The 13,471-nt window shown below is 38.2% G+C and overlaps 1 protein-coding gene across 1 annotated transcript; it reads left to right on the forward strand.

The window, feature by feature from the left end:
* Nucleotides 1-12,820, forward strand: LOC149020488 (ferredoxin thioredoxin reductase catalytic beta chain family protein). The gene is made up of 6 exons (XM_089148642.1): nucleotides 1-192; nucleotides 1,627-1,739; nucleotides 6,771-6,820; nucleotides 6,976-7,047; nucleotides 12,156-12,216; nucleotides 12,503-12,820. Exons 1-6 carry the CDS (start codon nucleotides 99-101, stop codon nucleotides 12,545-12,547), a joined length of 435 nt encoding a protein of 144 aa, XP_089004768.1. The 5' UTR covers nucleotides 1-98; the 3' UTR covers nucleotides 12,548-12,820.
* The last annotated feature ends 651 nt before the right edge of the window (nucleotides 12,821-13,471 follow it).

The raw sequence follows: 13,471 nt of genomic DNA on the forward strand, positions 1-13,471 counted from the left end.
TATTTATTTCAGTTCAGCAGAGAGAAAGATTTCGTAGCTCGTGCGTGTCTGTCTTTTTGGTGATTTTAGTTTTAGAAAGCAAAAGGCACAAAGAGATCATGACTCTTCAGGCTTCCTGTTCGTGTTACAGTGTTGGAATCCCGAGCTTCAAGGTTGCTCCTAGTCGTTACCGCCATATAGTTCGGGCGCAAGGTAAGAACGATTTGATGTTTAGGTTTATTATTGGTTGTTTTACATTTGATCCTTCTTTTTCTTGCAATGGATGTGAAGTGAACTACTTACGGCGTTGTGTTTACTGCTCTGATTCGTTTCTTCTTACAACTTTGGCGGTTTTGGAGTTTCATCTGCTTTTTTCCCTGAGCGGAAACCAATTTGGTTCATCTATTAATCCATTTGTTTACACACGTTTAAAAACGCAATTTGTTCCCCACGTTTTTTTCTGAGTTCTTCTCTTTTTAATTTTGAATCAGTTGATTGAGGTATTTGAAATCTTGATTTATTTGCCTGCCGGACCACTTAAATTAAGCAATGTAAAGATGCAAGTAAAGTCATTTGGTGCATCAAAATGATAACTCTGGGAAATGCTAAAGAAGGCGATTCAGAGAAAAAAGTTGTCCAGGGATAAAATTACACGCTGGTTCGCAGTTTTTTGAAAGAGTGGGCCCTGGAAAGAAGAAAAGATTGGAGGGTATTTTTCATTTCTTGAAAGGGCATGGAGTTTTATCAAGGCCTTGTCTGGCTACGAATTAATGGAAAAGAGGAGAAGTAGACTGTAGACTTGATTTTTAAAAGGCAGATGAAGACTTTTTATTTACTGTACAACTACAACTAACAAAAAATCTTATTGAGTATAATTGAACTCTTCAAATAGATTCGTTTGCCATATATAGCCCAGGTAATTTTTTAAAAGATGAATTAAGGTTTATTTCTCTATTTATCAAGCTTTTGATACAGTTTAGAATCAATGTTGGTAGCCATAGGTAGTTTCTAGTTTTGTTTAGATTACGTTTACTTCCCTTTATTTCACTTCCGGCCTCGCTGGAAGGCAAATTGCATTGTACAAGAAGCTGGGAACCCTAGAAAGGGAGAGTGGTGGAACCATTCCTTACATGAAAATGTGACTAGTGGGTATCAGCATTATCCAGTTACGAAATATTTGTATACAGATGTTGGATTTGTATATTCTGTCCCATACTTTTGACATTTGCTCACGCAGCATTAGTGCAGGATTTTAGACATTTGCACTAGGGCCCTAGAAAAGTGCGAATGCTTGTATGGGTAAGCACATGAGGTAAACTGGAGCTTATCGTTTACAGAAAGAAGCCTTTTGGGTATGCCCTTAAGTTCTATAATAGGGTGGAGTAGATTTAGGCATTCCGTTGTATGAATGTGCTAAAAAACTAGATATTCTTGAATTCACGAGATTTCCAGCAGGAAGGCAAGAATTATGTCTGTTATGTGATTTGATAATTAAGACACAACTGCACAGCCTTCTTCTACTTATTTTAAGTAGATCCAATTTCAAAGTCATATGTTTAGACACAGACACACACACACACACACACTCTTGTTTTTTCATTTTCATATGTTTACCAGTCTCACTATCATATTCCTTTGCTACTGCAGTGGAGCCCTCTGAGAAGTCTGTTGAAATAATGAGGAAGTTCTCAGAGCAGTATGCTCGTAGATCAGGAACTTATTTCTGTGTTGATAAAGGAGTCACTTCAGTTGTTATAAAGGTATATGAACTTGCTAATTAGGTGCATATTCATCATATGGGGTGACAAATATGCTTCCTATGAAGCCAATGTCATTACGATTGTTATTAATTTTCAGTATGCATATTAATGTTCATACGAATAATAATGCAGTTTCTTATGAAGTATTTATTTATTTATTTATACTTTTTTTTTAAAATTTAAAATTCAGAATTTATTACAGAATATTACTTCATTCATTGATAATCTTGTTAGTAGTGTTTTATGTGGTTCTGGAGTTTTGTGTCAATAAGTGCAGTCATTTTAGAAGAGATGGGTCTTAGCTTTCTTAATTACTAAGCTTTTCTCAATTCTGAATACTATTTATCTCCACAGTGTAGATCAGGATTGAAATTTTTGTAGCCCATGTAGAAAATAAAAAGATTCAGAATCCTGATTATCTCTGCATTGAGACCCACTTGGGCTTCATATATGAGGCTCTGAAGGTTCTGAGGAGTGCTGATTTACCTCCAAAGTTATCCACTTAAAATATAACTTTTATAAGGTTAAAATAAATTTTAAGTGCAGTTTTGTTCTCTCCACTAAGGTTTTTGAAAGTAACAATCATACAGCTTCCACTACCACCGATACCTTTGTGGAATGATCTGCTGAACACATACAATTATAGAAGATACAGTGTTGCTGCCAATGTTCCTACTTGGTTTCAGCCAACAAGATATGACTCACCACATAAATCTCATAAGATTCCTCTGTATTGGTTTCTTCAATATCATAATTGCTAATTTTTCCATCTGCAAGGGAATATGGAATTATGTCCAGATCATCATCATCATAAGCTTCTTCCACTTCAGTAACAAGACTTGAGTGTAAAACTGAATCATAAAGGACCTAACTTTCATGTAGGACCTTCTTGAATGGATTTGATGCTGGTTGGTCTTCAAAACTAGGCAAAGGCCTAGCTGCAGCTCTTTTAGTTCCTTCAATCTGATTGAGTGACTCCTGCATACTGGGGCATTCAATGTCCTTCGATGGATATGGTGTTTTCATCTCAAACAACTTTCTTATGGCTTATCACTTACTGGGGGCTATTCCTAGGTCAGTTCTGATATGGTCCTTAATTTATCCTTCTATTTTTGCCACACATTCACCTCAATATCCTCATCTCTGCCAGACTTAATTTATCTATATGACGCATCTTAACTGCCCAATATATCTCTATTTGACGCTTTGTACTTCATCCTTCCTGGTAGACCTAACTGCTGGAAAATTTTTGTTCTCACTTGATTGATATCAGAATCTACTCCCTGGAGGTGTTATCAGCTCTCTTGCTTAATAACTTTCTCAAAATAATCCCGACCACTTACATTTGCGACATTGATTGTCCTATCGATGTTAGACCCTAAGTCTAGTTTGAGTCAAGATAGCACCTGGGATTTGGTTTTCTCTAATGCCTGTATGAGAAGTCACAGCCAAATTTCTCCATGTATCTAGCAACTGACATATTACCTTGATAAAGAGAATGCAGTTGATCCTTATCGTCAGGATCCTTGAGTTCTTCACTATAATTGTCTGTTGATTCACCCATGCTCTAGCTACGGCTGATTTATCTAGCTTTGTTACCAATTGATGTGAACCAGGATCTAGGGTTTGACTGATTGAGGTAATGCCCAAGATTTAGGCTCGCTCTAGGATTCTCTTCAATAGAATCAAAAGTCTTCCAGGGCTGTAATTGCCTTCAATATAGATCTTCTACAACAAAGGATGGGTGGTAGGGGTCGGTTAGTGCTAGATTAGGTTTTGGCCAGGCTAAGGTGGTAGGGTTAGGTTAGTGCTAGATTAGGTTTTGGCCAGGCTAAGGGACTTTAGGATTTTTTGTCTAAGGGTTGAAAGCTCGCTTTAATTATGGTTACAGAGCTGAAATTGTAATTAGGGTTAGTGTTTAAAGGAAGCTAGCACTGAAGGGAAGGTTACTAGGGTTTCGCTAGGTTAGGAGTAAGGCTTCTGTTGTTATCTTATATTTTCAGATTTAATCTTATTGAGGAAATGCCATGTTAGCATTGCCACATTAATGCCACCTCAACCTCTATTGGTTTTGATTATAATCGACATAAGGTACTATTGTGTGCTTTGAGTTGTGTATGCTTTAGACCAAGCCAAAGGGCAATGACACAAGCCCAACTCAAAAGGATGTCAAAGTCCAAGTGAAGAATGGAGTCAAGAGGGACATGAAGACTAAGTCAAACTGAGCATGGAGTACAAGAAGATTCAAGAGCAAGAATGAAGATCTATTCAAGCTCAAGATGAAGACTTAGTATACGTAGCCCACACTTATGCACATTTATACTTGTAATTGCATATAAATAATGGAATCATGTGCATTGGAATGACCTAGGACATGTTGGGAGTTTATGTGTGGACTTAGGGTTGGCTAGGAGGACCAAAACCCCCTTTAAATCTACATGTCTTTTCAAATGGTGCACTGCTTGAATGAGAAGGTGCACTGTTTGGTAACAATGCACCATTTGAACTCAGACGGAGCACCTTGAGAAAATGAATGCATCAAAGAAGGTCAAACGGATTGGTCCGTCTAGGCAGACGGTGCACCGCTTGAATGAGAAGGTGCACCGTTTGAATCACTAAAGTCCGACGGCTATATTCTCAGATGGCGCATGGTCTTAGTTAGAATATGACTGTTAAATCTATTTTTTGAGGGTGGGGCTAAGGCACTTGAAGGCCATCTATATAGGCCCAACTCAACCCATTTGAGAGCTTCTATGTTGCACCTTAAACAAACACGTTATACACACTCTCAAGCTCTCAAATTCTCAAGACCAAATTGTGTTCTTGCCTCTCACGTCACTCATCCCTTGAGGTACATTCCAAGGAAGATAAACAAGCTCATAGGAGCAACGCTATGGCGATAGAAAGTTATTGGGAAGGTCATTGGCATTGCAAATCATCCACATTGTGCATTCATTCTCATTGCATCACTCACACACAAGGGGTAAAATGTCACACCCCTAATTAGGTAATATCTTTTACTTTACTTATAATTTGGTGTCTTCAATTCTAGTCTAGGTAGATTAGAATTGGTTGAGAGTGCTCTTGCTTGTGAACAAAGTTTGTAAGAGGGTGCTTTTTCCCGTGAGCAAAGAGTTGTGGAGGGTGTTCTTGTTTGTGAACAAAGATTTGTGAAGGATGCTCTTGCCCTATTGAATATAGAATGTAAGGGTTTGATTTCCTACCCACCATATTGAAAGAGAATCACTAGTGGAATCTCTCTTGAGGCTAAGAGAAGAGTGGATGTAGACCTGGAAAGTCAAACCCACTATAAAATCCTTGTGTTTTGGTTTGTTATGTGTGGAAATTTGCTTAAGTTTATTTCCATTACATTTAAATTTGTCTACTTAATTTTGTATGTGCAATTAATTGAGAGAATGGTGCTAATCCACTAGTAGTGACCTATTCACCCCACCTTTTTGGTTACATTAACAAATACTAAAGATTTAGGGTTTCTAAGTAGGTTTCTTACTTGGAGTGGGACTCTTGAGGAAGTCAACTAGGGTTAGGATTTGAAAGGGGAAGTATAGTAGGTTTAGGAGATGCTTTTCCTAATTGGTTTTAGAGTGTGAGTGAGGGTTTTGCTTGAACTAGATTTAGATATAGAGGTTGAAGATGAATTGTAGAATTTTAAAGTAGAAGATGAAGTGCAGGAAATTTAGAAGTACTGGGTTTTAGGTCTTTTAATAGAAAATAAGAGTAGGGATGGGGTAAAGTGGTTAGGTGCGATCCTACTAGAGGGTAAATGGGGTTTAAAGGGGTGGGGATTAAGGAGTTAAGAGGGGTGGGGTGAAGCTGCTGCCACTGGGAATGGGGGAGGGTTGCGTGGGCTTAACAGGTAGGGAAGGGCTGGTTTATAGTTACTTCAATGGGAGGACTTGAGGCTGCTGTGATGCTTGAGTATAGCTGCTGTCGTGGGCTTGAAGGTGATGAAGTAGATGAAGAATTGCAGGAATTATTCACACACAGCTGTGGAATTCCTCTTAGGAACCCTTGACACCTTTCTTCCCTTCAAATTTTGATTTTATTCAATAACTCAAGATTGTTTGTTACATTTTATCATGGCTTATTTATAGCCTACATGAAGGGAAACATAAAAGCATTCAATTTCCTAAAAGAAAGCATACTAGGACTCTAACTTGTAATATAGATCAAACTTAAACTCCTACTTGACTCAAGACTCCAAGTCAAACAAAGATTCTTTCATATCTCACTCTAGAAGGAACCAATTTGGATTCTTAGAGTAGATATGGAATTCTAACAAGAAACAGACTAAAACTAGGAGATTCCTTCACAACTTAGGAATCTTACCTAGACATGGACTCTTCAATGACTCACAAAATATTGACTCAAATTAAAAAACAAAGATGGATCTAGGTCCTGAAACAAGCTGGATCCAATGATACCCTAATCTTGAACTTCACGAACATTGTCAAAATGACCAAAATACCCTAGCATGACTAGGGGCCATAGGGTTTGGGAAAAGTAACCTTAGGCCCTATGCTGCCCCTGGAAACAGTTTACATCAATATTTATGTTGCTAAGCTGATAATTAAGCAACATGTGCTGCTGAATCATAGAAGAGGAGAGTTCAAGCTTGCTACTGCTACTTGATATAGGTGCTGAAGGCTCGAAGCAACCAAAAACCTCTTATCTTTCATGTGATGAAAAAAGTGTATTTGGATATTGAGATCCACATGTCTTTATCTCTCTATTATATTTATACACCATTCTAGTCTGCTTATAGAGGGGGTGCAAAGGTTGGTCCATTATGACCTAGTAGTCACAGACTCATGGGTTTTAGTTAGCGTCTTTGTGAAAACAGGGGTAAAACTGTATACATTATGATCCTTCCTAGATCCTGCAGCACTGGGTACACCTTCCCTTCCCCCCTCCTCCTTTTTTCTTCTAGTGTGCTCATGTAAAACCAGTTAGTTTGATTATACAGAAAAGCATGAAAAACTAAAAGCAATTTATGGTGGAATTTCTCAGGGTTTGGCAGACCATAAGGATTCTTTGGGAGCACCACTTTGCCCGTGCAGGTAAATATTGTTTTTATGATCATGTTGTATATTTGTATTCCTCTGTTCATTCTTACCTATTGAAAATCACATCTGCTGTATGGAATCAAGATGAACTTTGTTTCATTTATCATGTCATGACTCATAACCCTGGCAACTCTGACTTCATATTTCAGGCATTATGATGACAAGTCTGCTGAGGCAGGACAGGGCTTTTGGAACTGTCCTTGTGTTCCCATGAGGGAGAGGTAGACACTTCGTAACTTGAAATGCATAAACTAAATCTTAACTGGAAAATTCTGCTTTTCATTTCTGTGCAGGTATTTTTGATTTTTTTTTTGGGGGGGGGGGGGGGGAGGGTTGGGTGGGGTGGTGTTTATTTTCTATTGGCTTCTATCCATGGCACATTTAATTCCTTTGATAAATGTTGGATATATTTATTATGTTTTTAATTTTTTAAACTCATGTTTCATGCTTTTGAATTATTCACTGGTAAGGAAGAAAATTTGATTGAAACACGAATTTCGACCTTGCAAAAGGCCGAAATTTTGATGTTTTGGTCGAAATTGGACACTTTTTTCTAGAAATTGCAACTTCAATTTCGGGCCTCATATGGACTCAAAATGATTTGGATTCTTCTATACTATCTATTTCAAGCATAGTAAACACAATGGAACTAGTATTTTGCAAAAAAAAAGAAAAACCATTGAAAATTTCAGTCAAGTATACTAACAAATGACTGGTTCCGATAAGTGCAAAATGTATTGTATACAGGCATAGAATCATAAGCATACATGAATTGTTTGGTAGAATGGTTACGTATACAACAAGTCAACGAAATAAAATGACCGACTAGATTAACTGATGGTGTCTCACATATATTAAGTTAAAGTCTATATATCATACATACATAAAATAAAAATACATAATTTTAGAAAATAATTATTAAAATTAGAAAATAAAAAAATGGTAGCAAATAATAAAAAGATAAGTTTAACAAAACACAATCATAGATCATAGTCCTAGGCTAAACATATATTAATATCAAGGCAATACAAGATCATTCAAGGCATGAACAAAACAAAAATAAAGAAAAGGGGAAGTTTGGAACTGTTGGGTATGGCTCATGCTTCACATTCTATTGTTGCCGGAGTTCTTTTGTAGCTGTTGTGGCTTAGGAGGTGTTTAGAGGCAAAAAAGGAGCAAAAGAGGTGTTTGAAGGCAAAGGAGTCGTGGAAAAAAAGTGAAAATGGGATAAAAATCAACAAAAACTAAGGAAAAACAAGTTGTAATGTTGAAATGGTCAAAATTTCGTCAATTTCGGTCGAATTTTCTTCTATGTTCACTGGTATATTGATTGATATTTTCATGTTGACTTCCCATTTATTTCTCTCCTGGTCACTAAACAGCGTCACTAAACAGACTATTTGTGCATGAGCCTTCCATCTAAGATTGTCTTTCCTGAGTCAGCTAGTTTATTGCTTGAAAAGTGAACCATTAAATTGGGGATATTACTCGCTGCAAACAGTTTTTGCGTTTGTGCGTGTATTGATGCTTTAACTACATTGAACCCCTTGGGGCTGCTTTTTTAGATATGATTTTTGGTCAGTGATGTTTGCATCATCAAGTGTTTGTTTTTCCAGAAGTCATGTGAAATTACTAATTACTCAACTTCCTTGAAAGATATCCTACGATAAGATTTCTTGACTTTTAAGAGGAAGTGTACTTTAGTTCTGACCGTTGTCAAATGAAAGCCAGTTTTTGACTATAACTGGCTGTACACTGCAGTATTCATTGATTAGATGCTGGAGGCTAACACTTTTCAAATGTGTTTGCATCTGATTATATGCTAAATGGTAATCTTGTTCCTGGTTTTGTTTTTCAAAAGAAGCACCAGAACTGCAGGATCCCGGGCAGCCCTTTAGAATTGAGTCAGTTAAAGAAACTTGGGGAGGGGGAATGTGAGATGCCACCTTATCCTTGAGCCAAAAATCTTACCAACATTCATTATTAGGTTTGAGAGGTTGAGTTATGTTGATTTGCCATTTGTGAAGTAGTCAATCCTGAACCTCAAGCAAGAGCTTTCTTTTCTTTTCTTTTTGTACAGTTTTGGTTGGTTGTTTGTTTTGGGTCTGGATTTGCTGATGATGGTTGTTTCTTTAACTTGTAGCAGGAAGTGGGATACATTTCACACCAGAAAAATACAAAATATTTGCATGTCCAAGTTATTGTTATTTGATAAAACCCTAATAATATTTCCCAAAAATTCATATAAGAATGCAAGAAATAGCAAGATAAACTCTGGTTTCTATGGTGCCAGTCACCCCCACACACCTCACGGTGTTCCCTCAGCCTACGGCTGCCCACAAGACTCTCCAAAATATTTTCATTCCTCTCTCTTCCCTCTATTTATTATCTCAAATAACCCTAACTAACCCTCATTCCACATGGCCTCATCCCTAGGGTAACCCTAACTAACCCTCATTCCACATGGCCTCATCCCTAGGGTCCTAACACTATCGACCCCTCGAATATCACCTTGTCCCCAAGGTGATGGAATTGTTGAAGTTTAGTCGTATGATGGTGCCGGTTATTAGTAATTCAATATCGTCCTCCCAGGTTGAATAACACACCCACTGCTCAAAATCAGACTTGGAGCGAAACGCTTGGTCTGGAAATTTTTTTTTCCTTTGCCGTAATGGAGCATTGCATCTCCCCTTCAGTCGCTGCAGCCCCATCGTTGCCGCCTCCCATTGCATTTTGCAGTCCAGAGGTTGAAGACGATGGATTTTCCTCTTCTTGGCTTAGTCGGATCGCTGGTTTATTGGTTCGAACTGAGTCTTGGGTTGAACCTTAATTGGACCCAAATTAATAATCAAGAGAAGTGGGCTTTGGGTCATAAAAGTGGAATGGGCCCAAGATAATTCGTTTGAATGGGTTAAGAAATATGGGGTATTGAAAGGAGATGGGCTTGGGGTTAATGAAATAGGTTGGGCCCAAGGAGGTTTCTTTGGGAACCAAGCGGCCCAATCTTTAAATTTGGTTCGTTTGGGCCCTATGTGGGAGGATAAGTGTACCTGAGTTGGGCCCAATTTAGAAGTACCTGGACTCTTAATGAGTGAACCGAACCCGTAAACCGGTTTGAGTTGGTTCAAACCAACCCTAAAAATCCTCAACCAGCGTCGTCTTCTCCCTTTCCTACGAACAAAAATTCTTGCCGCCTGCAACTTGCCGCCGACTGAACCTGGCTTGCTTCTTCACTTCATCGCATCTCGAAGTTATCGCAGAATATTGCTCCTCCACTCTGGTCTGGTAGGTATCCTCACTCAGTCCTATCTTCGTCTTTCCAACTTCTCTACAGCCCGATTTGGCGATTCATTCACATTGATACTATACTCTGATCCAACTTGGTTGGTGTCTATCTCCAAATTTGATCTCGGTTGTTTCCTGTCACTAAACTCACACCTCAGGGCTTCTTTTGAATCCCGTCCAAGTAAATGTCGTCCAATTCTTGCTATAAATCCAGTCGAGTGCCTCTCCTTCCAAATGTTGGATCGCCACTCCTAGCCACTGCTCTTCCTCGATTTGGTTCTCCCAAAAACAACATAATTTCTAGAATCCATCTCTGACTTTCTCCTTTGCCAAAAAATGAAGGCAGTGCCATTACCTCCCTGGGATCGTGAATGCTCTGATGCCAATTGATAAAACCCTAATAATATTTTCCAAAAATTCATATAAGAATGCAAGAAATAACAAGATAGACTCTGGTTTCTATGGTGCTAGTCACCCCCACACACCTCACGGTGTTTCCTCAGCCTACGGCTGCCCACAAGACTCTCCAAAATATTTCCATTCCTCTCTCTTCCCTCTTTCCCTCTATTTATTATCTCAAATAACCCTAACTAACCCTCATTCCACATGGCCTCATCCCTAGGGTAACCCTATCTAACCCTCATTCCACATGGCCTCATCCCTAGGGTCCTAACATTATTCTACCTTGCATCTTTTATTTCCAAAGGGCCATGCTAAATGTGTCTGTTTGAAGAAGTGCATTATTATCAGAAAACAGGATGAAAATTGTGATGCAGATACAGGGGATTCCCCTCTTACTCTGGCCTGCTGAAGGGATAGAAATAAGTAGAAAGCAAAAAGGAGTTAATAGTGCACAGAAAATAAGGAGAGAAGTGAGCATGTAAAGAATGTTGCTAAAACTAACAACATTTGTGGCCTTGAATAGTTGGAGCCAGTATAGCAAACATAGTGTGTTAGATGGGTCTTATTAGAGAAACTGGAGATGCTGGGTGGAGTGATTTCAGATTGGTATTAAACTTGAAATTTGAAAGGATGAAAAAAGAAAGAGGCAAACAACTGAACCAGAGATGCTATTGGAACATAGAATTAGTCGATTCAGATAGTTTTCTAGTTGGCTGTTTTGGAGAGCAGGGTCAAAATTGTTGGCCATTACCTTGAGGATGAATAAGCCAGTAGGGTATTTGGCTTACATTAATGTTGTGGACAACATTCAGGCAACAAGGAGAAAAAAAGTAATCTGTTTTTTAAGAATTAAAAAAGATAGTGGATCAGATTCAATACATAAAATGACATTAATAACTAGATATACAAGAGGTGTAAAGTTGAAGTTCGGAGAATTATTAGAAAAGAACAAAATATCAAGGAAGAAGATTACCTAGAGTTTCCTGCATAAGGCCTCTCTCCCAAAAGAATTCAGACCCAATTTATTCAACTTACATTAGCTCTTACTGAGTTACCCGGCCATAATCTTCCATTAAACTCCAAAGGTGATTTACCCTGTACTAAAATTAGTTCAGCGGGTAACCAAATATAAATAATTGTAACGAGAAGAAACTTACAACTATCAATCTCCATGACTTTCAATTAATACATGCAATGACGGCTTTTGGGCATCAGCCTGAAAAAAGCACTGGGAGATGGTAAAAAGTGAATTTACTGTTCCATAAAATTACAAGAATTTCAATTTACCCTTTTGGAATCCCACTGTTGTTCTTGAATTTTCGTATTAACTTTATCTCCATTTTGTTTCTTTTAATTTATTCTTCATGTAACTCACATTTGAACCAAAATGAGGTTTTGTTCAAGCTCTTATATCACATTAAACTTATATATTTTAAAGGTATAAAGACATTGTTGTTGAACTTAGATAATCTTGCATGAGTTACAGTTGGGAGACTTGATATCCTTAAAAATGAAGATATTGAACTTGTATCTGGCAGAATCATCTGCTTTCTTGACAATGACTTTTTGACATTGAGCTTGGATTTAATCAAGTTTTAACTATGGCCAAGCCTTGTAGCTCAATGGAATATTTTTTGGGCAGGAAGGAGTGTCACTGCATGTTATTCCTGACACCGGAGAATGATTTCGCTGGCAAGGAGCAGGTACGTCTTTTAACACAAGTCTCTCTGTTTTGGTTTGCTTGGGGGAAGAGGAGGAGAGGGAGAGTCTGTTATATAAATAGGGATATTAACTAGTGAAGAGACAAAAGCACAAATGAAAACCATTATTCATTATTAAACTGCAACAGAGCTAGTGGAAATCTAACACAATCTAGTCATGGTACTTTTCTGGAGTTACTAAATTGATAGCTTATTTATTGCATAGTCATTGTTGCTGTCATTGTTCCATTTCAGTGCTTGATCTCACCATGTTGTTCTCTCCATGCAGACCATCGCCTTGGAAGAAATCAGGCAAGCAACAGCTAATATGTAACCATCTAGAATTTTGACTTCACTACTATGAGCTATGCTCAAATGTGTGTACATTTTTATCGTATTCACTAAATGAGTTCTTCAGTCTTCCGTTTTTATTTGTTTGTCTTCTTTGCTCCTTGTTTTCTTGTAACACTAGTCTTGGCCCTAGTCAACCAATCTAGTCTAGATGGTTTTAGCCTGGAATTAAACTATTCGACAGTGTTATCAACACATATGAGAGCTGTTCTCCGTGACAAATATATTCCCCTCTGCTTGGTATTGCAGAATCCTTCTTGCCATGGAAACCCTATTTTCAAAAGTTTTGATTGAGCATATCAACCAAGGATGGTTGATCAGTATTCAGGTTTTAAGTTGGCTTCACGGCCAAGGATTAAGTTTTGGTGGTATACTGAATGAGCTTGTTTCACTAGATCAGCTCCTTGAAAGGCGTAGGCAGGGCTTTAAATATTCCCCTTTTCTGGGTTTCAAAGCTCTCAGAGAACACGAAAACCAATAGCAAATCGGTTATACGAAACAACAGAGAAAATGGACTAGTGTTGATTCTGCTTTTGCTAGCTGGTGTGATTAACATGCGATAGGCTTTCTTTTGAAACAATTTCAAGAGGGGAAGGTTGATGCCAACTTCCTATCCTTAGACCATGATGTGGTCTTTCAAGACTCAAGTCTCCCTGCATGACATGCTCAGGAATCAGGAAACTTCTCCGTTTAGACTTCACGCTGCAGCATCAAACTGTTCTTGAGCAATACATAAATATCTGCATTTCCCTTGTGTCACGTCGCTTGTAGAGATATTTTTTTTTACTCCTCTTTTGACTAATTGGGATCTTCTTCACACTTGACCACGACAAATGAAGCTGAGAAGGCAGACTTTCAAACCCCAATATAAGACGAAGCAAGACCTCGGTGGAGCGTGGACCACTGA

This window comes from Hakea prostrata, chromosome 3 (genome assembly GCF_041222555.1).
Source record: "Hakea prostrata isolate BN-2017 chromosome 3, UWA_Hpros_2, whole genome shotgun sequence".
Taxonomy (NCBI): Eukaryota; Viridiplantae; Streptophyta; class Magnoliopsida; order Proteales; family Proteaceae; genus Hakea; species Hakea prostrata.